Source organism: Archocentrus centrarchus, chromosome 11 (genome assembly GCF_007364275.1).
Source record: "Archocentrus centrarchus isolate MPI-CPG fArcCen1 chromosome 11, fArcCen1, whole genome shotgun sequence".
Classification (NCBI taxonomy): Eukaryota; Metazoa; Chordata; class Actinopteri; order Cichliformes; family Cichlidae; genus Archocentrus; species Archocentrus centrarchus.
In genome coordinates, this window is record NC_044356.1 from 24,742,197 (window position 1) to 24,766,342 (window position 24,146).

At 41.4% G+C, this 24,146-nt stretch overlaps 2 protein-coding genes across 2 annotated transcripts; one reads left to right on the forward strand and one right to left on the reverse strand.

The window, feature by feature from the left end:
* Positions 1-11,172: 11,172 nt before the first annotated feature.
* On the forward strand, positions 11,173-15,460 carry heyl (hes related family bHLH transcription factor with YRPW motif like). Its single transcript, XM_030741530.1, has 5 exons — positions 11,173-11,673; positions 13,726-13,792; positions 13,907-13,990; positions 14,100-14,181; positions 14,390-15,460. Exons 1-5 carry the CDS (start codon positions 11,594-11,596, stop codon positions 15,070-15,072), a joined length of 996 nt encoding a protein of 331 aa, XP_030597390.1. The 5' UTR covers positions 11,173-11,593; the 3' UTR covers positions 15,073-15,460.
* A 4,717-nt stretch (positions 15,461-20,177) lies between these two features.
* On the reverse strand, positions 20,178-24,084 carry LOC115788138 (coagulation factor XI-like). Its single transcript, XM_030741073.1, has 9 exons — positions 23,955-24,084; positions 23,632-23,785; positions 23,043-23,152; positions 22,770-22,932; positions 22,370-22,488; positions 22,159-22,291; positions 21,874-21,980; positions 20,879-21,017; positions 20,178-20,686 (listed from the first exon to the last, which is right to left on the reverse strand). Exons 1-9 carry the CDS (start codon positions 24,013-24,015, stop codon positions 20,584-20,586), a joined length of 1,089 nt encoding a protein of 362 aa, XP_030596933.1. The 5' UTR covers positions 24,016-24,084; the 3' UTR covers positions 20,178-20,583.
* Between the last annotated feature and the right edge of the window lie 62 nt (positions 24,085-24,146).

Below are 24,146 nucleotides of genomic sequence, written 5' to 3' on the forward strand. Positions count from 1 at the left end.
ACCTCCAGAGGGCAGGAGTGAAGGTATCACAATCTACTGTTCGTAGACTGGCCTAGTCAAGCTCTAGACTTTAATCCTATAGAGCATGCATTTTACCTGCTAAAGAGGAAACTGAAGAGAGTAGCCCTCCAAAAAAAACAACTGAAGCCTGGAAAAGCGCGAGGTCTGTGGCAAGATTAGAAATTCAGTTTGAAATGACTCACATGTATGCATAGTTACATTTTTATATAAATGTATTTATTTATATAAAAATGAATTTAAACTGGCAGTAGGTGGTTAGTTTGTGATATTGCTCATTACTCTGACCTAAATTTACTGCTCTTGTATTGAAGTTTGTGTCCCGGTGGCAAGTGGGTCACATATTGGCATTAGCACTTTACATATGACTAGGTAGTCTCAGCAATTTATAGCCAACAGCAGGTGTTTATGTTTCTTGAATCAAATCTTCAAGGAACTACATCATTTTCTCTTGTATTTTGATGACAGGCTTCTAGACAGGAAAATTTTACAGGCTGGCGCTATCGGACGACCCATGGGATTTTCTGGTTTTTAAGTGGGCCGCAGCACTCTTGACTTTGGGAACTACTGGTCTAGTTATAGCGACTGACGCCCAATTGACGACTCCAGGAATTGCAGTTTTTGACACTTGTGCTTTTTAGCTTCTTGTTTTAGGTCCAGAAGGTTGCAGTTTGATGCACAGTAGGAATTGAATCTCACTAATATTGTTAAAGATACTGATGATGATGATGGTGATTATGTTTTGGAGGAAGAACCTCCAAGTGTCACCCTCCATCTCTTACCAAATCCAGCATGCCGCTGTACAACCACAGGCGGCTCGCGCCTGCCCACATTGTCTGCTCAAGAATACTTGTTTATTTGCCTTCCATTTCAGAGAGAAAATAGATCCTTTTTTTATTTTCAGACATAGCAAGAGTAAACAAGTAGTTCCTTTAGCACTGCACCACACCCTCTAAGCACAATCCACAGCTCTTAGAAGTGTTTTTTACACTGATGGGTGCCGACGGGGCAACTTATTTGTTTCAGATATTTTCCCATGGCAAACAGAGTGAATACAAAGGCTTCGTGGTGGCCTAGGGAAACCGCAGGGTAGGCGTACATGAGCCTAAACGCTCACCCTTTTTTTTGAAAATGAAATTTATGGCACCTCATAAAAACTCTATTCATGCTTATAAGCACTAAATATAAACCAGTGTAAAGCACAAGACTTTCACTCAGTTCTTGTAAATTTGACCCGATGGAGCGTTGTGTCCGGCTGCAGGCAAGGCCAACTGTAAATTGACCCAACGGGCCAGCCCCAACACGAGTCCGTCCCAAAACAAAGCTGAATTGGGCTGAACTCTGATGGAGCTCCGCTTGTTGACCTTCTTCTCAGTGTGACTCAGGGAAACACAAGGCCTTTGTTTTGGTCATTTGTTGACTTCAGGGCAGGAAACTCCCTCTCTACAGATCACAGCCAAGCAATCACACTGGAGCTTCTACAATACTGCCCTAGCTGTGTGTCAGTTTAGTGCTGGTTTACACCCAGCAACCTCTTAGGAACAAATAACATTCATGATTCATGATTGGGGTTTTTTTTGCCTGTCCCTGTGATTACGATGTCGTATGATGATTTACTGATCGAAAACCCAGACAAAAAGTAAATAGATGAAGTGATGGCTGTTATGTAAGGTTACATCCAGACTTGGGACCTCACTCATTGTGTGTGTTAGCCACTCAGAGATCCATGGCTGGCACAGAGGGCTCCAGCAGCACCCCTCTGGGTCCCTGTGGTCTGCGCCTCAGCACATAACAGCCACTTAGGCCGGCATTTTCCCAGGCTGAGACAACACACCATGGTGGCAGCGTGAGCCACAGAGAGGGCCTGATTAAAGAGTAGGGACAATGGAGGGAGAGAGAGACAGGGACCGTGGTGGCATTTTCCATCTCTGCCACTGTCTCCTGGGGGGACCAAGTATGTGCCGTGAAACGTTTGAATTATCCCAGAATCTCTGGAATTCAGACTGAGGCACTGCGGAGAGGACCCTCGACCGGGGATCAAAGAGCTCTGAGAGGAGTGCGGTGGACTCGTGGTGAAGCCGAGTACATTGGGGAGTGTGAGTGTGTGTGTTTGTGTGTGCATGCTTGTGTGTTTTAGGAAACTAACTTGAAAAAGATTAAGAAAATGTTTGAATTTGAATCCCATTTTCTTTTATAGCTTCATGTCTAAAGATAAAAAAAAAAAACAAAAAAAAACCCATGTTTGACTTCTGAGTGATCACTGAGCAATGAAATACAGGCATGTGGTGTGTGTTTGTGTGCGCGCTGCTGTCGTTTCATCCCTTACGGGATCAGATAATGCAATCATAGCCAATCATTGGGAGTCTAATAGAGCGGGCGCCCCTCTTAGTCTGTGGTGGCAGTGAAGGAGGAAGAGAAAAGCGAGAGGGGGAGACTTCGTCCCGTTCTCTCTATCTCTCTCTGTAATTATCACTTAATGTTTTTTGGTAATCTGAAGACGTCTGTCTCTAGCTCCATCCTTTCTTCCCCCACTGGAGAGGAAATGTACAAGTCTGAAATAAATCTGCTAGCCTTTTTATTATTGTATATTTAGCACCAGAACAGAGTAGTAAATGGAGCCAGCCCAGACCACAAGCTTCCGGTATTGCAGGGCCTCAGCGCTGGCTGGTTGTCTTTGCCACAGCCAAGTCCAGAGATCAAAGCCTTCTGTACCATATACAGCTAGCTAGGCGTTCTCAAGCAATGACCTCAAGCAAGTTTTCATGTCTGAGATAGTGTTTGTTTGTGCCCAAGATACACGTGGAGTGTATAGGATGAGTCCACTGTACAAGTATGCCTTTCAACGTTTGCGTGAGCATCTGTCATGAGCAGTTTTATGAATGTATGTCTTTCTTTTGTGTCCTTCTGAGTCCATATGTCTCTGTGCATGAGGCATTGTCTTGTGTTTGTTTGATCTCAAAGCACACACATTGGATTTACATTAAAATAAATGCAGGACTGCTGCAGGGACGTTATCTCACCACAGTCAATAAGCACAATCACCAGCACATCTTGTACAGTAGACATACATTTCCAAAAGAGGACTTTACTTTCAGCTGCCACACTGCGATTTCATTTAAGAGACACGTTTGTATCAAGAAGAACAATAGACAGCCAAATTGAATAAAATCTAAATCTAAATTTGTATTACATTATAGTTGGAACACATTAAGAACACAAAGGCAGTTGAGTTTGTTGAAACAACTGAAGAAATACCTTGAAGTATCAGGATAAATCCTATTAATAATTCAATAAATCTGTCTTTTTTGCCTACCTTATTCTGAACCACTTCACGCTCAGCAGGGATGCTGATGAGATGAATGCATTAAGAGTGGTGTGAACAGTTTCCAAATTTGGGCTGTGAATTGTCATTTATTACCAATTTACCCTAACCTTTAACCCTTAAACAGCTCTTTGAAGGGGTATGAACAAAATGAGGTGAAACCAAAAAAAAAACCAAAAGTTTTATTTGATGCAAATTATATTTTTGTGCAACATTAAAACAGTGACAAATGACTTCAGTCACTCACCAATGTTTTTCTTGGGAAAGCTGCAGAATGCAAACATCCTCGTTCTGCACAGCCAGGTTTGAACTGGCGCTTGGCAATCAGTAACCTGAAACTAACCAAGCTGGATGTCACAGATAAAAATCTGAAACAGCTAGAATATTAAATAAGCAGTTGAAAATGCTCTTAATAAACATAAAATATCTGGATAAATATCTGATGGCAGAAGGGAAGAAAAGTAGCTTAATAAAAATAGCTTAACAGTACATAAATGTCACTAAACAAATTTAAATATTAACATAAAAAATAGTGTAAAATAACACTAATAACACAAGCTGTCATCTGTGCAAGAAAGGTCAGGGGGTCAAAACACTTTCTCTAGAGTTTATTTTTGAATACAAGTTTATAGGTTAGCTTTCTCAGATTTGGTAGTTTTATGGAATTATTTAGTTTGACATCTGGAAAAAAGTTCTCAGTCAAATCCAGCTCAGCGTGTCCTTTATTTCAGTTCTTCCTATTAATAAAAAAAAAAAAGCCACTGCCGACACCAATAAAAGCAACTCCTTCAAGGGATGAGAACGGTGGTTGCTATTACCCACATCCTTCCTCCATCAGCGTCTTCCCTTCCTTCTGTGCACACTCACTGTAATCCCTGTCTAAAAATTACCCACTTGGTGGCAAGTTTTTTTTTTTTTTTTTTTCATGCTGGTTTTTAGGGGCTTACGCTCTCTCTTCTGAGCTGCCATCGGAACGAGGTGTCGGCAGGTCGTCTCGCAGATAAGGCCGTAATCTGAGGTGTAAAGTTATACGAGGGATTTGGGAAAGTGAGAGGCTGTCAAAGAGCGGCAGCACAGGGTGTCTAACAGGGGATGGGGAAGCATCTCCCGATGTTCTGGCTTTGTTAGAGAATCAGGTTTATCCAAATCTGTGAATATAAAGCACAGGCTTTGGGTCAGCCTATGTAATGTATATCTCTATTCTTTTGAATACGTCCTTTTCATGTAAAGCAAAAATAAAAAGCTGATTGTCTTGATGATAGCCAGCTTCCAACTCAAAATGCTAAATGTAATGAAACTCATTTTACAGTGGCTAATATTAGCTGAGTCCCCTCACACACACACACACACACACACACACACACACACACACACACACACACACACACACACACTCCTGAAATCAGGCACAGTCACATGCATGGTTGAGGGGGCACTGCGGATTAGCCTTGAACTCTTTCATTTTTCACCCCCCCCTCCCTTTTTTTCTCCTCCTCTTTCTCTGTGGCTCGTTAAAGATTGTGTCCTGTGTGTGATGTGGCAGAGGAGAGCAGTCAGAGTGAACTGATTACGGACGAGGGCCAACGTGCCTTTGAGTCATGGCACCGAGCTGCATTCCTCACGTGCTTAAAAATAGTAACAGTTGAGCTTTTTCAGGTTTGTTTTTCTCATTGGATGACTTTGGGGCATCCTCTGTCAGACTCAAATCATAACCAGATTCTCTTAAACCACACCCCACCCCCACCCCCCCACCTCCAATTTTCTTTCACTTTGTCATTGGTGAGTTTGTTTAATCTCATGAAGAAAATTGGCTTAGCGTGGGAAAGGCAAGATACTTTTGGGGGATAGGTTTTGTTGTTTTAGAGTTGTGCACATAAGTTTTTTTCTTTCTTTCGTTGTTTTTTTTTTGTTTGTTTTTTTTTTAGTGCAGGAGGAAGAAAAAGTGCCAGCTTGTGCCAAACCCTCACGAAGTGCAGATAAAAAGCAGTTGAGTGAGAGGGAGGCCGCAACACCACGACAAAGATACGGGCTGTCTAAGCAAGGAGCTTTACAAATGACAATCTCCAGGGGGAAGCGGAGGGGGGGACAACATAAGGGAGAAGAGGAGGCGAAGAGGAGAAACAAATGTGGATAGATTGGTGGGAGGGGAAGGAAGATGGGTCTTGGGAGGAGGGGGGAGCACAGTGCAGTGAGGAGGGAGGGAGGGAGGGAGGGAGGGAGGGAGGGGGGTAGATGAGAGGGGAAACATTCCCCTTGCCCACATTAAAGACATAAAAAAGAAAACAAACAGAAAAACATGTCTGACATAAAGAGGCTGGTTTCCGCGGCGACAGCACAATGGCTGCCTGTGGCTCTCGGGGCCCTCGCCGTCCCGTCTGGGGCCCGGCACCAGCGAAAGTCACCGCAGTCACAGGGCACATCAGCGTGTGTGTGTCTGTGTGTGTGAAACATGGTGAATGTCATCACAATCCCAGTGCTGTGGGAACAGTCATGAAAGGGACCCCACTCGGAAGCCACAAAAGCTTCTTTCTGCTTCTTCTCTTCGGCTTTTAGCCTCTTTATTTATCTTTGCAAAGGGGGAGCCAGATGAGGAGGGAGGACTTGCTCTCTCGCTCTGTTCTCGCTCTATGTCTCTCGCTCTCTGATAGATAGCATGACCCATAGCTGCAGCCGTTTTGCCCTACTGACACCTTAAATCACAGCAGCTACTATTTCAATCATCTGTTCTGTCTGTGTTTAGCTGTGTTTCTTTGGTAGTTTATTCACAGCTCATATCAGCTCAATCAGATCAAAAAAACACAATGCGTTTCTTTGGAGACACCCTGTGGGGACAAACCTGGCGTTCCCAGGAATGCCTCATATATTCAGGTTATTTGGAGTGAATTGTGAAGACAGCCAGACAGCAAGTGCATCAGGTCCCAGCATTCCTTATGTGTCTGAAAGGCAGATAAATCCCTCATGGGTTCGGCCCAGAGAGAGCCAAGCTACTCTGATGCCAGTTCCCATGCCAATCCATTCTTGATCCCTGTGACAGAGCAGCCAGCCACTGTCTGACTATTATAAAGGCCTCATACCAATAAGGAATCAACTGATTTTGAGGGCATATGTCAATAGCACTTGCATGCAGCAGGGCACCATGCAGGGTCCCTTTGACCACATTTGGCCTTTCACAAACTCGCTACAGGGCTTCAAGACACTGAATAAATATTTCATTTGCTTAATGCTTTGATGGTTTGTAATCATTTTATAGAGTACCTTTAATTTAAATGACATGTTTGCAAATGCCACTGACGTGAATGAATAATTATTCATAATTATTCATAATGGCAAAAGGTGGAGTACACCCCGGACAGGTCACCACTGTATTGCAGTATAGACTGTATTTTAAAGATGTACCTCATCATTTAGACATCAGCCACTGGTTTATTGACTACTGTTGTGAAAAACTGAGGCTTGAACATTTTGTTCATAATCATCAACTAATGCTAGCTCTAGCTAGCTTGGTGAGGAAAGTGCATCCATTATTCACTGTGACATTAAATAGGATGCTAGTTTTGGCTAGTAAGAAACAAGGAAAAAGCACTTACTGGAGAAGCTGAATACAGACACCTTAAAGTGTCTTTTGGTTCAAAATCTATCTATCTATCATAACATTATTCTATATTTGCATTGATACAACCCTGCTTTATCAGAGTCATATCGGTAGTAACATTTTAGTGGTTCTGGTGTTACAGTTTCTGGGGTGCACATTAGAGGGTTTTCTTTTCTTTTCTTTTCTTTTCTTTCTGTATTTAAGCTATTATTTATTTATTTCAGCAGCACTGTATTGCAACTCTAAATTTCAAACTTTTCTTGTTACTGAAATATTGAATTCCTCTTTATAGAATCCTCAGCTGACAGTTTCTGAATGTGATTTTTTTTTCTTGTGAATGTGAAAGTGTCATTTTTAGCTAGCTCTATTATATTATTCAAATATTATTATTAATATTTTACTGGCATTCTTTTTCTTATAATGATACAGCTCTCTGACACACACACACACACACACACACACACACACACACACACCCCTGCTTTTTTTTTTTTTGGTTGTTTCAAATAAATTTACTTCAATTTTATAAAAGATACTGGCATGAGCATTGTTTCCACATGTCCACGTTTTTGGCAATAAAAATACTCTTAGTTTTAGGATGCACAGCATTTAAGTTTCATATTTCTTTTTCAGCAGGTTTACATCCTTTGGCTTTGTTGTTGTTTGTTTTGTTTGTTTGTTTGTTTTTTACACTGGTGTATGTACAGTTCACTTTGATGGGAAAAAAGTGATTGAAAGTTGGTGTACAGTCACTGAAACACAGAATACATGTCATGAAAGCAAACCATGCAGTGAGACGTATCAGTGATCGGTGATTTAGTTTGACTGAAAAATGAAGAGAAAAAAGTCACAAACAAAATACCCTGCTGAGCTTGTTCCATCTCACAGAGTTTCAAACAATAGCAGCAGTCATGCATCAGAAAGAATAATTGCAGCTGAGTGTTTGTGCCTTATAAATTGTGGGTACGTGCTGTCCACATTCGCGTGAGGGAGTTTCGTGTGTGTGTTTGCTTGTATGAATCAGTCCGTGTGTGTGTTTGTGTGTGTGTGTGTGTGTGTGTGTGTCCTTGTGCGTTCACACGTTCATATTTGAGTTGCGCATGTGTGCGTGTGTATGCAAATTGTAAAAGTATGAGCTTGTTAATTTCAATAAGGGACTTTGCCTTGTTGTGGTTTGGTGGGATGGGAGGGAGAATACTTGAAGTGGCTGACCAAGATCGCCAGAAATCTCCCAGAATTCCATCCCACCATCCAGAGCCAGCTCTTTTCTCCCTCTTATGTTGGTTTTACCGTTCCTTCACACACACACACACACACACACCATGAAACCATTTTCATAATTAATGTATCTATTTATTCATTTATCTCCTTAATTACTTTCCATTTAATTTCTTTTTTTTTCTTTTTCCTGCAACTTGCCTCATCTTGGAACAGCTGGGTGGCATGGCTGGCAAACCAGAGTGATCTCTCTAGCTCTTTTTTTTTTGTGGCACAATTGACAACGTTAATCTTTGAAGAAGAAGTAAAGGGTGGGTGGATGGGTGTTAAAAATAACAATATAGAACACTGAAAGCTGACTTCATAGATGTCTTTTTATCTCTCTCTTTTCCCCCCAGGTTTCTGATGCTGAAATGAAATCCAGATCTGAATTAGAGAATGATTAGTAATGAAAGGCTATGTGAACAGGGTAGTGGGGGTTGTTTAGTGGGAGAGGAAAGGGATTTCTCTTCTCTTTTAGTCCTGACTCAAATCCACCACACTGCGAGCCCCCTGGTGACGGTCACACTGATTACTCACACTTGGGTCTTGCAAATGCACTCACTTGCACATGTTTTAGGTTATTTTACTACTTTACACATGTGATGTGACAAAAATGATTGCAGAAAAGGCTTAATTACAGTCAATGTGAGCAAGATGAAGCCAGAAAGAATATCAAGACTACTGGAAATAAAATTAAAATGTAGCTGATTTTAGGAATTAGATTATAAGACAAAGATGACCAATTAAGTTTTAAAAAAGACTTTACTTGTTCAACCAGTATACACAAAGACCTCGCACTCATTCATTGTAGCAGCCTATGTTTAAACTAACACACCCTTCCAGTCTGCCAGGCAGGAAGAGACACACTCAGCTGGGCATTGTGTGCAAGAGGGCATGCCACTTGGCCTCTCTTAGTCTTTCACATACACATATGCACACACTGCTGGGTCACTTAGGCATCTCTCCTAACAACCGGCGCCTGGGTCTCATGTTTCCATGGCAATCTGCACCAGCAATCTTCCCACGGTGGCAGCGGAAACAAGTGTCGCAAGGAGCTCTGTGTGTGAGTGTGAGCATATAGAGAGCGCTATCTTGTCCAGTGAAGAGGCCAGATGTTCAGACACTCAGTGGGGTGATTGCTCTCCTTGACCCTTCAGTACCTGCCCTCGTCTCTGCACACGCAAGCTGAATAAAACGAGTTTTGAATAAGTTGAGTTTATTTGTGCCTGAGTGCTTATCTTGCAATACTTGATGTTGTGAGTTTAGGAAAACATTTCCAAATCTGCATCCTGGCATAGACTGTATATGAACGGTGACATATCCCACTAGCTCTGGATAACTGTTTCGAGGCCCCCAGTTTGGTATTTCGGTTGGTGGAATGCTAAGTTGTTAGCAAGATGCATCTTTAGACTACAGACCCATAGATCCATATGTATGGGTGACATATACTGTATATGAAAGATGAACATAGCTTCTGGGTTCTGCATTATTTTTAATGGCCAGCAGGGGGCAACTCCCCACAGTTTTAAAAAGGAAAAATGGGCCTTAGCTCCTTAGCTCCTTTGCTCCGTGACCTCAATAAATACTTTCCTGATGACTTTTTGGGCTCAGTCACTAATTTCAAGTCAATGAAGATAACTTGACGTAAACTTGACATCGTTTTCATACAATAGAGTCAGAAAGAAAAATAAACCCGGGTATGCTCATCGGCTATTGTCAGTCAGAAGTCATTAACAAATGAGTGTGCTCTGTCCCTCGGTTTAATGGTTAGATCCACCCCATAACAGGGTGGCAACCCTGAAAATGCTCAGCTAATGAGACCTCACTAACTAATAGGTGATGTCACAGTAGTTATGTCCATCTTTTTTATACAGTCTATGATGGGTGCATCGCCACCTGCTAAATGGTGGTAATATTCAAAAACAAACAAACAAATAAATCAGCAATTTCCCTCCCTCTCTGAATTTCACAGGTTGTTACCAAAATAGTTTTATAGTTTATTCCCTCCTTCCATAGCTTAGCACTTTACAGTGTTGGTCTGGCTCCATAAAACTAAGTTGGAGACTTCAATACAGGTACATTAACTAATGGGTGATGTCATGGTGGCTATGTCCATCTCTTTCATACAGTCTATGTGGCTGATATGCTTTTAGAGCCAGCTCCCAAAAGGAACTAAAGTTTTGTAAAACTTCCTTGACATTATTTGTTGCACTGCAGTTTGATGCTTGATAAAAGTTCTTTTCAAAAATGAACATAAATCACTGGCATTGCTTGTAAATCCCTATGGCATAGTCCTGTAATACTTTAGTCCTTTAGGTGTTGTATATTAAAACAAGAGGAAAAATCTGCCAACATTTTTAGTTAAATTGAAAGAGCAAACTGCTGACACAGCTTAAATGATTTTGTAGGCATAATTTATACATCTGTATGACTTGTACAATTTTTTCATTTGTGTAACTCAGAGGTCTGTGTGGCCTGCGTTTCATCTCTGCAGGCATGTTTTCACTCTGCCGTTTGTCTCTCACACACAAAATTGCTCAATAACTCGAGTCAAATGGGACTTGCGAGACTGTGCAAGTATCAAGTGTTGTGTATCGCCTCCGTATGATGGAGTGTTTTCACAGTTCATAATTCCCACACTCCTCACCTCTCTCTCTCTCTCTCCCTGCCATTGTTCTACAGAACAGCATAATTAAAGGAGCAGAATGATAAAAAAAAGGAGGACAGAAAGAAGGAAGGAAAGCAGGATGAGATTGGAGGCTAATTGACAGAGGATGACTGAGCAAAGGGGTGGAAAGATGGGGCTTGGAGGGGAGGGGGGTGCAGAGAAAGGGAAAGAGGGTGAAAAGCCAGGGAAGGGCAGATTAAAGGGAGAGAGGAGGGACACGGAAAGGAGGCGGGGGAGCCAAAACTGGCAACCCTGCCCCAACTGCCAAAGTCCTGTTTTGTCATTGGGTGGCTGTGACAGAGAGAGGGAGCCAAGAGAGAAATAACAGAGAAAGAGAGAGAGAAAGAGTGAGAGAGACTATGATTGGATGCCAGTGACAGAGTAAAAGACTAAAGCAGCTTGTGAATTTTCTTAGTTGTCATGGGCCCTTGGGGGTTGATCAAGTGGCACCGTTGACTCACAGAGGAAAAGACAGAAGACACATGAAGAAACGTCGACAGCGAAAACAACAAACACAAGTGACAAGAAGTAACTAAGGACAACGGGGCTCTTATAAGTAACCGTGCAACACAAGCAGAGAGTGAGGGGCACGCAGGGTGAGTGCCTCATCCAGAGGGAGACTCTACAAGCAGCAGAGAGAGGGACCAACAAAATCATCCAGCCGGATCCATCAGTCCCTCAACCTTCTATCATCAGTCATCATCACTCCAGCCAGCGAGGAAGGGGCAGAGAAATGAAGAGACCTCATGATTACAGCTCCCCGGACTCTGACACAGACGAGTTCATTGATGTGGGGCAAGAAGACAGTTACTGGTGAGCCTCCTTCAGTCACACCTGAGTTTGTAACATGTTCCTTCCAATCATGCTTGAAAAGAAAATTACACAGTGCATGGCTGTATTTAGCAGACAAATTTAAAGACAAACTGGCCCTGAGCATGTTTTCCAGTCATCTGCGCCGTAACGAGTTTAAAGACTGTGGGAAAAGTTTGAGGTCCCAGAAGGTTATGTTTATAAAGCAATTACAGCAAAATAGAACACATTATTTAAAGATTCCTGCATTCAGGTAAAAGTTGTTTTTTTTTTTTTTTTTAGTATTGACTGATTTTAATTTGTAAATCATAAATCTTTTAAGCAAATTAAAAACTTGAGATGTCAGAGTAAAACTGACAGGCCAACAGTGTTTGAGGCCCAATTCAGCAAAGCCCTCTTTTTCAGAAAAACAGTTATAGATATGTTTTGTTCACTTTCTGTATAAAACAGAGACTTTACAGCCATCGCTGCTCAGGGCCAGTAAGTGAAGAAGTTAGTCAAAAAAGCTGCACACGTGACATCCATGTAAAAATATATATATAGAGAGAAAAGAAAAAAGATGTTAGGCCTGACAATGCTGAAGCGTCAACACACGAGGTGAAAACATGAGCAGAAATTCACAATATTCTTGTCTGAAAATTAAACGTCTGCAGTTGATGTGGAAAATTTCTTCAAATGTAAAACACAACAGAAATATTGTGAGTCACTGTTCAGAAAATATCCTTAAAATATTTTTAATTAAACTGATAATATAATAAGATATTTTATAGTTCATTAATTTTTTTTAAAAAAGTTAAATTTTCCACATGAAATATGTTTTATAATTTCATGCAAACATCGCGCGAGTGAATTAGTGAGAGGATTTTACTAAATATCTCCTCAAAGAGGTATTATAAGACACACTTTTTGGCTGCATTTCTGAGCTGTAATTCAGGGCCAGAAAAATCTGCTATTTAAAAGGTTTTTCAGGAATTATTGCATTAAATTTGTAATCTTACCATGGAAGCAGCATTTTGTTACATTCATGTATTTGAATTAATGTAGTACGAGAAGAATCAGATGACAAATGTGAACTACACAGTTATAACGCCTGGAAAAAATGAAAATACTTCTGGAAGAGAAAAAAACTTCTAACCTTTGAATGCAAATGTGGCCTGCAGTGCCAAGGGGATTAAGTGCAGTCTATTACGTGTAACTTGTTCCAGTGTTGTGCAAAACGCCCGATAAACAGTAAAATTACTCTGACTCTATTTTAAAGTCATTAAACCGTTTTGCTTTTTAGATAAATTAGTCAAATTCCTTGACTAGCATTAAAAGACATTTGATTCAAAGCAGCAGTCATTAATGTGTATTTGTAACAGCATACAAAAACTCATTCCCAGCAGTGCTGCTTACATCACAGGCGCTGAGCAAGCCAGCAACACTAAAGACGGTTTGAGATAAATTAAATTGCCATGTGACATGCAAACAGAAGACAGCGCTGCCTTTTCAAGTCAACCCCATCGAATATAAACCTAAACAAAAACACACAGCTAAATTGGCAGCCTTCATGTTAAAATCTAATAGAAATGCAATAAGTCTCTGGTGGGGCAGTTTGAAGGAAACTGTGAGGCTCAGAGTCTCTTTCAGGCCTGTAAGATGAGAGTTCACAAACAAACACAATCCATATTGAGTGACTGTACTCGGAGGAGCTCATGCTCCCATGCAGCATGTTGGAGCCCCATGTGAGCGCAAGCATCGCCCCAAGGCTATATAATCATCTTTTCTAAAAGTGCTTTTGCTCAGATGGAAAGGAGAACAGCATGTCATTTCACTGAGACTAATGTCCAGAAATGCATTAAAGCAAAAACAATCTCATCTTCCCTCCTCTCCCGGGCACTGCTCTGCTGTTCTGTGCCCAAAAAACAAATTAGATTGAAGGGAGTTTGTGTGCCATCCTGCCTCTGTGTCATATTAAGGAGGGTAATAATAACAATATGCAGGAGAATCAAATGTTTTTTCTCTCCGTCCTTTCTTGCTCATCTTGCTCTCTTTCACACTATCTCCATGGTACAGCCCAGTCACCGGGTCCATGTCTCCAGGCAGCGCTTCTCAGATTCTGGCCCGAAAGAAGAGAAGAGGAGTGAGTGGATTATAGCTTTGGATCTTAATCTGTTCAGTCTTGTCTCTTTTTGGTTTGGTCTGCAACTCTGTTTGCTTTTCCTTTTTTTTTCTTTTTTTTTTTTTTGTTTTGCAGATCATAGAGAAGCGGCGCAGAGACCGGATCAACCACAGCTTGTCAGAGCTTCGTAGACTGGTGCCCAGTGCTTTTGAAAAACAGGTAAAGCATTAATTTGAGATGTTTTTTTTTTTTTTCATAATTAGACAATAAAACTAACACCTTTATGTCATCATGCCACTGATTAAAGTGTTGCTAATTTTCCCTGCAGGGTTCATCAAAGTTAGAGAAAGCAGAGATTCTGCAGATGACTGTGGACCACCTCAAACTGCTGCATGCCATGGGAGGTAAAGGTGAGAATTTGGATCGTTTGCTTGCTGGCCTTTTCTGATTCTACCAAATAGCCTTTTCATAGGAAACAGCAAATAATAATTATTTATTGTCCTCCTCTTTTAGACAAGAGAAAAAAAAACATGGCATCTACAATACATTTTTATGACTAACTGCTTTCCACTGTTTTTATTCAGTGCATGACTAAACTAAACCACTTTTGTACTTCAGGATACTTTGATGCGAGGGCTCTGGCAGTTGACTACAGGACCCTGGGCTTCAGGGAGTGCGTTGGAGAGGTGGTACGGTACCTCAGCTCACTCGAGGGGGACTCCCCAGACCCTATAGGAGCTCGTCTGGTCTCCCACCTCTCCCACTGTGCAAGTGAGCTAGACCCTCTTCTCCTGCAGTCACCTCCAGCTTCCGCCCTGCCCTTCCCTCCTTGGCCATGGGCATCCTTCCCTCAAATCTCCCCTAACTCACCAGCCTCCTCCTCACCTCCTTTCCCCAGCGGGCGGAGGGATCTGGCCCTGCTAGGGAACTACCCATCACACACCTCTCTACGCCTCGCCCCCCTGGCTGGGTGCCAGCAGGGTGCACCACAGCTCCTTGCACCCACAGCTCTTGCCACCGTCCACAGGGTGCCCTCCCTTGCAGCGTCTCCAGCCCTAGCCCCCTCCAGAGCGCCACAGCCATCTCCTCACAGCTCTACCAGGGCCTCACCTCTACCTCTCCCAACCCCTTCCTCTTCCTCTCCTTCTACCTCCTCCTCTTCCACTTCATCATCTTCTGCCCCTCCACAAGTCTCTTTTAGGCCCTTTGCACCTATGGGGTCTCCCACAGTCCAGCGCAGGAGCTTGAGTGGATCAGCCAAGGCAGCCCAAGGATGGGGGACTGAGATCGGTGCTTTTTGAGGGTCAGTGGACGTGGACCTCCCATGTGCTCTATGTAGCGAATATTGATTCCTTTGGATAAAGAAGTATTCAACCTTTGATGATTGTTTCTGCTTCTAAAAGCCATATCCGATGACGTTTCCAACCATCACAATCCTATGTTATGGAACAATGAGGGAATGTGAATGAATAGCTCTGAATAAAATCATGTTGTTGATTTTGCTTGACAAATACACACAAAGAAGAGTGTCCGTCAGAGCCATAGTCACAGTAAAACACTCAGCAGAGTGTGGTTGACATTTTACTGATCCCAGAACTGTGATGTTTCTTTTTTCCAAAACATTTATACTTTTGATCATGCTTTCTGGTGAATGTTTGACAAAATTTCTATAAAGACCAAGTGCCTTTATCTTTGTTCATGTTTTCTGTGTTTTTCTCAGACTATGTAAAACATGTGACTGCAGATTTACCATCTGCTACCAGTACAACTGGGAAAGGAATGGTTAGAAAAAAGACTTCATGTTAGCCATTAATTCATATATTAACTATGTCTGCAAATATTGTCTGCATGTTCCCCAGCCATAACCTACTTGGTATCTGAACTGTCTCCAGTGATGGCTGATGGGAGCTGTGGTCTTGTGGCTGCAGAGGATAAACATGGTGGGAGATGGTGATGTTTTTGGGATGCCGCGGCGAGGCAAACAGGCCCATGACTTTGCCCTCTAATTGGCGGTCCCCTGTAATTAACTTTACCCTCGTATCAGTCTATGTATCTTCCTCTCCTCTGCTGTCTCTCTGCCATTCTTTCTCTCCAATCTTGTGGTACACCAGCGGATATCTTCTCTCCCTGTTTGTCTGCGCCACTGTCTCCTCAACAATGGAGAGACAGAAAAGAAGAGGGCGAAAAGGGAGGGATGGAGAGAGACAGAGAGAGGGGAAAACAAAGAAAAAGATCTGAAGGGTTGTGGTTGAGTGACTGATTTGGCGTAGACGTTCAATAACAGGGTGGGAGGGAGGCAGGAGACAGGGTTAAGGGGACTGTGAGGGTTTAAAAGGACGGGAAAAGAACTAGTGTGAATCACAGAGAGTGGGCCAGAGTATACAGAGTACACAAGAAACCCCCAAACGCTGATGAATGACACTTGCAACAAGCTTGTTTCTTAAGAAGATCAGCATAATTGTGCCATGCTTCACCAAAACTGCTCTGCGGGGATGAGAGAGCAGAGAAGAGCCTTGTGTGTGTTTACTGCTGGGGAACGCTTTGATCTACTTCAGGATGCAATGTCTGTGGTCTGCGGTCCAAAAATGTGTGTGTTCCGCAAAGTGCATATTGTTTATTTGAGTGAGTGTGCTTTTGTGGGCTTGAGCCAGTCCCTTGCGCTTTCTTCCTTATGTGTGTGTGAGTGTGTGTACTTTGTTGAGTGTTTTGTTTATGCACTGTACATGGTCGTGTGTGTGTGTATGTGTGTAATGTGAGTATTCAGGGCTGGCGTCAGGACTCAACCGCAGTGACGGCGTGGCTCTCGTGCGATGCCGGCCGGCCGGCGGTCGGACGGACGGACAGTGTGGTGGAGGGTGTATACACACACACACACACACACACACACACACACACACACACACACACACACACACAGGCTGGCTGGCACTATTCTAGCCTCTGCGTGGAGGAGCCAGAGTCATCACCACAGCTTCCAGGAAGGACGACCACAGTCACACTGCACTGGGTTTCCCACGGGGGAGGGGATGGTGAGGGTGGAGGGATGTGCAAGGAAGGAGGGAAGGAAACTTTGGCAAAAGAAGGAGGGAGGGAAATGATGTGTGTATGTGAGTGTGCATTTAAGGCAACAGGAAGTGCAAACTCAGAGAAGAAAAGAGGAGGGTTCAGCATGCCGGAAGGAAATCCAGTCCAATTTTCTAAAATTCTATTTTTTTTTTGTCTTTTTGTTAGTTAAATCCATTGAAATTTGAGCTTTTGTTTTGTTCTAATTTTTCATTTGTCAGTTATAAATTAGAAAACTGAAAAAAGAAAATTGAAAAATTTTTTGTTTCATGTTTAATCAGCTTAGGTTTAATTGGATGGCCTGGGGCGTTTGTTGAGGATTACACATGGACATTATAAAATATGGTTGCAATACCGTGACATCACCCTTTGGTTTCTGAAGTTTGAAACCAGGAGTGTTGTTGCTGTCGCCACCTTGGTTCCAAAAAAACAGATGTGACGAGGAGGTCTGATTGCTATCCGTCCACTCATTTGCTAACGACTTGTCAATCACAAACTGTTAACTCAGCAGGAAAGTGTTTTCAGAGGTCGAGTCAGAAAGCCGTTTCCTCATATAGGACCAGAAGTGTTTTTGCAACCACAGCTATCACCATCTGGTGGTCTTCAGATATATTGGACGTTTAAGGTAGTTTTGCACTGGCTCCATTTTTACTGACTTGGAAGCGCCATCCATTTTTTCTACTGTCTGTGGGATCACATGCAGTCCTGGATGCACAGATGCAGCTCATACAGTTGAGTCTCATTTTATGTTGCCTCCCAAAAGCAAATATACAGCATGTAGTTTTAGAGATGAATATAATTATTTTTCCATATATTTCAGTTTCACACCCTGTTCGTTCTTCCTAAGCACTTTGAAATGCAAACCAGCCGGTAACGTCATAATGGCGTTGTCCATCTTTTGTATACAGACTCGGTTCCAGGCTGCTGTAACCCTTGATGATGCATGTTCAGCTTTTTGAATAATCTTACAACCATGTTTTTATGTAAGAAATAAGATTTCTCAGGCACTTCTTTAACTTTTTTTTTTTTTCAAAAGCAGCATTCAGACTCTGCAGTTGAATGTGGCAGTTGTACTTATAAGGCAATAGTAGCACCAATTTGTTTAATTTAACTTGGAACTTTAAAATGGATATTTGTACAAAACATTTGCGGGAAAATGTTTGGTTAAAACTCTTCTGGCCCAACATGAGTCTGCTTCCGTTTTGCTTTTCCACATCTGGAATGATTCTGTACAGGCCACACTCAGGTATGTATTTAGCCAAAAATATAAGACATAAAAAAAGACAAGCACTCGCATTTAATTGTGGACAAAGTCAATAGCTTTTTTTTTTTTTAGTATTATTATTATTCTGGCTGCAGAGATAAGAAAGGAAGTAGTAGCTATTAGTAGCTTTTGCTTTAAGCATCACGATTAGTGACTAAATACACATAAAAGACCCTGACCCCCACCCCCTCCCCACAGCATTTCCACTGAAAACTAAACGTCCTAGTAAGAATAGACTGAGCACTGTATGAGCAGCAGCGGTTTATCCAAATAATTTAGTGCCCTCTGCTGTTAAAACTACAAAGATGCAGAAATCAAGGAAGAAGATGTAGGGGCAAAGATCCCTGTCCTTAAACCACAATGTAAGAAAAGATGAACTGAAGCATAAAGATAGTAAAAATGCATAAATGGCTAACTCACATAAGTATAGATCAATAATTCAAAGATACTTGTAAATGGTTAAAATTCACAAGAAATGGTTAATCCAGAATTTCTGCCTGGCAATTATATTCTCTGTTTACATCGAGGTTTCTTCAGGATTCAGGACATTGATTTTACTGTATAGACTGTAAACTTTTTTGCTGATTCTGAATGAACATAGTGCTGTAGCCTTGTCAGTCAACAGTGTTACTGGTAAAGAGGTACAAGCTCCTGATGTTCAGAAGAAAGTCTCTAAATTAAAAATGAAATGTGCATTTCTCTGAGGATTCAACTGTTAACGCTGAAGGCTCTGAAAAGCTGATCAAAAAAAAGGGTGTGATTTTTTTTTCCATTCTTGTCAGATACCAACAGTAACATAACACATGAGACTGTGATTTAACAGCATTATTTTTTTATTATTGTGATTTGTGTAATTCATGCATTTATGTCTTGCACTCTTGATGAGTGTAATGCCTTTTCTTCGGCCTTTTTAACTTTACTTTCGATGTCTTCAGCTTGTGTAAAGTTCTATGAATAAATGAATGAATGAATACTGTAACTGCACAATAAGTGAACAGTCATGTGACTCCATGCAGTCCTGTGAAAAACTAAGTACACCCTTACTGCTGCCATAGGAATTAAGAGGGTAATGGTGCATTTAGGTGTGTTAATGCAATACCACAAACTTCCCAGGAGTCGACATTCCAGCAAATTCACCCCCAAACTCAGACCACGCAATACTCAAAGAGAAAAAAAAAGCAAAAAACAAACAAACAAAAAAGCTACATCTCAGGCTCTACAGACCTCAGTTAACATGTTAAATGTGAAAATGCATGACTGAACAAGCGTGACTTGTTTGGAAGAGTTGCCAGAAGCAAGCATAGCTACATAGCTAGACAGAGGAGAGCAACATGGAGATGTTTGGACATAACACACAGTCCTACGATTAGGTAAAATCAAACTCGCAGGAGTCTGCTTGCCTGATGGAATATTTAAATTCATGTCTGTACTTTCAGACTCAAGATATGAAGGATCATGTCTATGTTTTATTGTTGGAGAAGAGGCCCCCTTCACTAAAGAAGTGAAAATGGAAAGGAAAGGAACCAATGGCATCTTAATAAAATGTCATCCACTTCAACCCACGTCTCAGCTCCTGAACTGAAATCAGGGCTCTAACACACAAAAACGTGCATAAACATGCTTATTCATTCTCAATATTGTTGCAAATACTTGTCAGCAGATGAGACATGCGACCCCCATCTCTGGACAACTGACAAGCTGGCAGGAGAGTTTACTGACAGAAGAGTTCAGGGTATCTCCAACAGCTCACCTCAGTATGGCTGTCAGTCAGAAGTGAGCTTCACTGATGGACACTTCATCTTGCATTGACAGCTTTGGTCTGACTGACAGCCTTCCACAGATAGGGAAAAACTCCAGGGTGGATCTGGTCCAAACAGTAGTAGAAACACATGGGCCATTGCAGTCTAAATTAATGTTTTTGAGCTCTCTTGGTTGATTAAAACATGTTTGTCCTACACCTGGGGAGCGATAATAAAACAGAGCTCAGTTGACTGCAGTCTGCAATCTGCTGACATCTAGGGGTGAAAATTTTACACTCCAACATTGAGAGCTGTGCAGAAATGAATGCAAACAAACTTATTTGCTCACACCCAAAACATTTTATTGGCAGACTTCACATTTAGATATGATTTCACACAAGTCAACACACATTTGCATTAGCACAAGCAGGGCAATGGAAATGAGAAACATGGCAGTTCTGATGATACAGCTTCAACAACCACTAATGATTGTGTTTTGGTTTGTTGGATTCCACTCACAGGCAGAATACTCCGAGCTCCATCAGTGAGTGGTTCTTTTTTTCCTGCCTTTGTTAGAAGTCTAGTAAATGTTTTAATAAACACCTCAGTCATGTTTGAAATGATTAGAGCAGCAGAATACAGTTAGAGTTTGATGTCTAGGCAGCTTGATTTGAGTTTTTATATGGCAGGCTGACAGTTGTGGAGTCTGAACCTCATTTCACACATGTTCACATATATGTCTCCTCCTAAAAACAGTTTTTAAGGGAGAAACCCGATGAAGCATTGGTGACTTTGGTAACTTTGGGAGGAGCAGGCATGGTGATGACACGCTTCAGAAAGCAGCGATGCCTACAACACAAAGTCAACATTTTAAATTAGACGCTGGAAATACAGCCGTGGTCAAATTACAAAAAGTGTATCTACAACAGATTAATAAATACAACATAGTTTCTGGCTATAACCTAAATTGCTAATTTTCTTTTTAAATTGAAAATATTTGGATTTAATTAAGTCTGCACATAAGCCTTCGAAATGCTTTACCAAGAGGTAACGTAGGTGTAGAACTGGCAGTGAGGATCCTCAGTACATTTCCTCTGACATGCTTCTGCATTATCCGCCGCCTCATCACGAATGTCAGAACCTTTGAAATCTATTCCTTCGTGAGCCACTGTAGCCCAGTCTGTTAGAAACACAGACACACTGACATTATACTGAAGTGATGGATACATAAAATATCTGTATATGATTACAGTGACTGACATTTGTTGATGTATAATGGTTCTGCTATTAGTCAGCATATATAAATCTGTAGAGAATTTTCTTCAAACCATCTAGCATGTACTGAGACATTTCCACTGGATGGATGAAAAGAATTGACCACAAGACCAAGTGACAAACTGATGTTTAAATCTATTCAGCCAGGCTGCAGGTGGGAGTATGCAGAACACGGAAAGGTGAGACTTCAGGTCAGATGTCCTTTCATGCAGTTTTAGCTTAGTTCACACAAAGGTTTGCCTTCTCTTCTTTTTGTGTTCAGAATTCCACACATTCATGCACCCCAATCACAATTCATTGTATATTAATGTACTGTACAATATTATTTTAAACGTAGTGAAAAAACACCATGCATTGTTTTTGTTAGCATCAATCCCTGCATGCATCGGCTCAGTGTGACTTGTTAGCAAGTTGTTTTTTCAGTCCCAGCAGGCACAGCTTGGTTGAATTAAGAGTTTCTCAGCCAGCAAACTTGGCTGATTTTCTTATAAAACCCTCCTCCTCCTCCTCCTCCTCCCTATGTGTACATGGACAGGCTTCAGCAGTATTGCTGGTGAACCACCTGTGCGTTTGCATTACTGCCAGGCTGTATTATTTGCAGTGCATCATACAATCATGAACGGAGGGGTGGTAAATAAATGTTATGGCTAGCAACAGTTTCGCTGCCTTGTTCATTCATACTTGTATTCAGTTATCGTTCACTGACAAAAGAACTGCAACATGTTTATGCACAACACTGAGGGTTGATTTGTGGTACTTACTGCCATCAAGCTGACAGGAACGGTGTGGCAGTCCTGAAGTACCTGCTTCTGTTGCACTGGTGACCATTTCATCTGGGTTGTTCTTCAAATAACAACTGAAGCTATTCCTAAAAAAAATACATTGAAAGCAAAAATAAATAAAAGGGTCAAAATGTTGACATTTTAAAGATATAGAACTATAATTCTGCACCTGATTATAGTTTTATTGCACTGCCTGCCTGTTAGACACATGAGAAAAAAAAATAGTTTCACTCTGAGATGAGACATCGTCTCAGATACACACACCTGTTATGAGTGAAGTAGGTGCAGCGTGGATGAGCCGAGCACAGAATCTGACAGTGTTCAGGAGAGACAGCAGGCAGCGACAGGAAGTCATTTCCTGGGATGTCAGTGCTTGGGAAAAGCTTTCTCTGACATTCTGTATATAACAGAGGAAATACATTAGGAAAACATGCACAGACAGGAGGTGGGGAGAAAGCGCTGGCTGTATGCGTACCTTTGTCAAAGTACTCAGTTTGGTGTACTTTGTGGGAGAATCCAGATGTTGCACCAGCCTTTCTTACAATAATAGGAGTCCGTGCTACATTCCAACTGAATTTAAGGTGACACTTATACCTTAAACAGAATAAGAAATTGTATTATTTAATAACAGCATGAAAACTACAATTTTTAATGTGAAACATCCATGGACAGTGACCAGACTTCATCAAGCTGAATGTTGGGAAATGTATGGTCCAGAAATGTTGCAGCTTGGCTAATTTTTTTCTTCCTTTTTAAAGTCAGTCTCTTGTGAATTATGGATGGATGGAAGGAAAGAAAAGCACATTTAAATTTTTAAAAAGGTCTTTACTGAGCACTATTTTATCCATATCTATGCTATCCTAATCCAAATTTACCTGATTTTCTTGTCTGAGAAATTCTCTTGTGCAAAAGTGAAGAACTGGCATGCAGGATCCTGAGTGCAGACTCTCTGACACTCCTCAGAGTCAGCTGTGAACAAGAACCTGTAGTCTGCCCCTGGAAAGTCCACGTTTTGATACACCTCAGACAGACAAGGCTCTGGTAAAGAAAACACAAGCGTGCAAAGCTGAACACAAAGTGAGCATACACTATGAATTACTTATTTTTTAATTAAATGTTTTTTAGTAGTTTAATAGTTGTAAGCCTACTTTGGTCCAGATTGCAGGCTTTTAGAGAAAAGCCAGATGTGGCACCCTGCATTGGAGTCTGAGTATTGGGCTGTCCAGAGGGAGTGGATTTGAGGTAGCAGTAGAAGTGCCTACAGAGATCGACAAATGTTTGTCATTTATCCAAGTAGAAGGAGCCATAATATGTGCATTTGCACCGGACTTTAGCCACCAGTTTAGACATTGTTGGCAGCCAGAAGATGGCACTGCAAACGTTCAAGGAAATGTCAATGAGATTGCTGAGAGTTTGCCCAACTTTATCACCATCACTGAATCTAGTTGAACTGTTTGCTTTACATGATAACCTGAATTTCACCATAATCTCGATATTTTGGAGCTAAGATGATTTACCATGCCAAAAAAAAACCAAAACAAAAAAAACTCTGTAAACTGTATTCTGATGACTAAAGACAAAAATTGAAAGGATTACATGTGAAAAAAAAAATACATATGATGTTAAACCTTCAAGTTTGGCAACGTGATAAATTTACTTTCAGTGCTCAGCAATTTAAATACTGTAGATCACTTTTTTATTTTATAAACAAGAACAAGTTATCTTTCCCTGTCATACCACGCATCTGTGGTCCAATCACAAACAAAGGTAAAGAAGGAGCAGGAGGGGTGCTGAGTGCACAGGAGCTGACAGTGCTTCACATCAGGAGAGTAGAGAGATATTATGTCTGATCCTGGGAAATCCATGTTCTCCACAAGCGCTCGATTACATTCTGAAGAACAGAAAAACAAGACTGAGAAAAATGTACGTGTACGAAACAAATTCTCACATATTAGAAACATTTAACCACACAGAAGTAGTGAAATAAAACAAGCATATACGGTCATACATACATAGCTAGCTGCATACATTAAGCTCAATCATACTGCATAGTATCATACCTTGACTTGAAGATGGGCTGCAGAGGGAGAGCAGACCCACCAAAATCAAACGTGTTACCATCTTCTACAGCTTGTTTCTCTGCAGAGGAAATGACCCCCCTGAAGCACAACTACATTTAAAGAAGAGGCTCTGCAAATAAAAAAAATACCCTTTGATCCAAAGTAAAATTTTGCAATCTGATCCCTGAACAG

Bases quoted from the DNA above. Each gene is read 5' to 3' on its own strand.
- heyl (XM_030741530.1), top strand. From the start codon at position 11,594: ATGAAGAGACCTCATGATTACAGCTCCCCGGACTCTGACACAGACGAG. The intron at 11,674-13,725 runs GTGAGCCTCCTT...TCCATGGTACAG, and splicing joins GGGCAAGAAGACAGTTACTG to CCCAGTCACCGGGTCCATGT. The intron at 13,991-14,099 runs GTAAAGCATTAA...TTTTCCCTGCAG, and splicing joins CCAGTGCTTTTGAAAAACAG to GGTTCATCAAAGTTAGAGAA.
- LOC115788138 (XM_030741073.1), bottom strand. From the start codon at position 24,015: ATGGTAACACGTTTGATTTTGGTGGGTCTGCTCTCCCTCTGCAGCCCA. The intron at 23,786-23,954 runs GTATGATACTAT...TCTGTTCTTCAG, and splicing joins CAGCCCATCTTCAAGTCAAG to AATGTAATCGAGCGCTTGTG. The intron at 22,489-22,769 runs GTAAATTTGGAT...ATTCTGTTTAAG, and splicing joins TTCTCAGACAAGAAAATCAG to GTATAAGTGTCACCTTAAAT.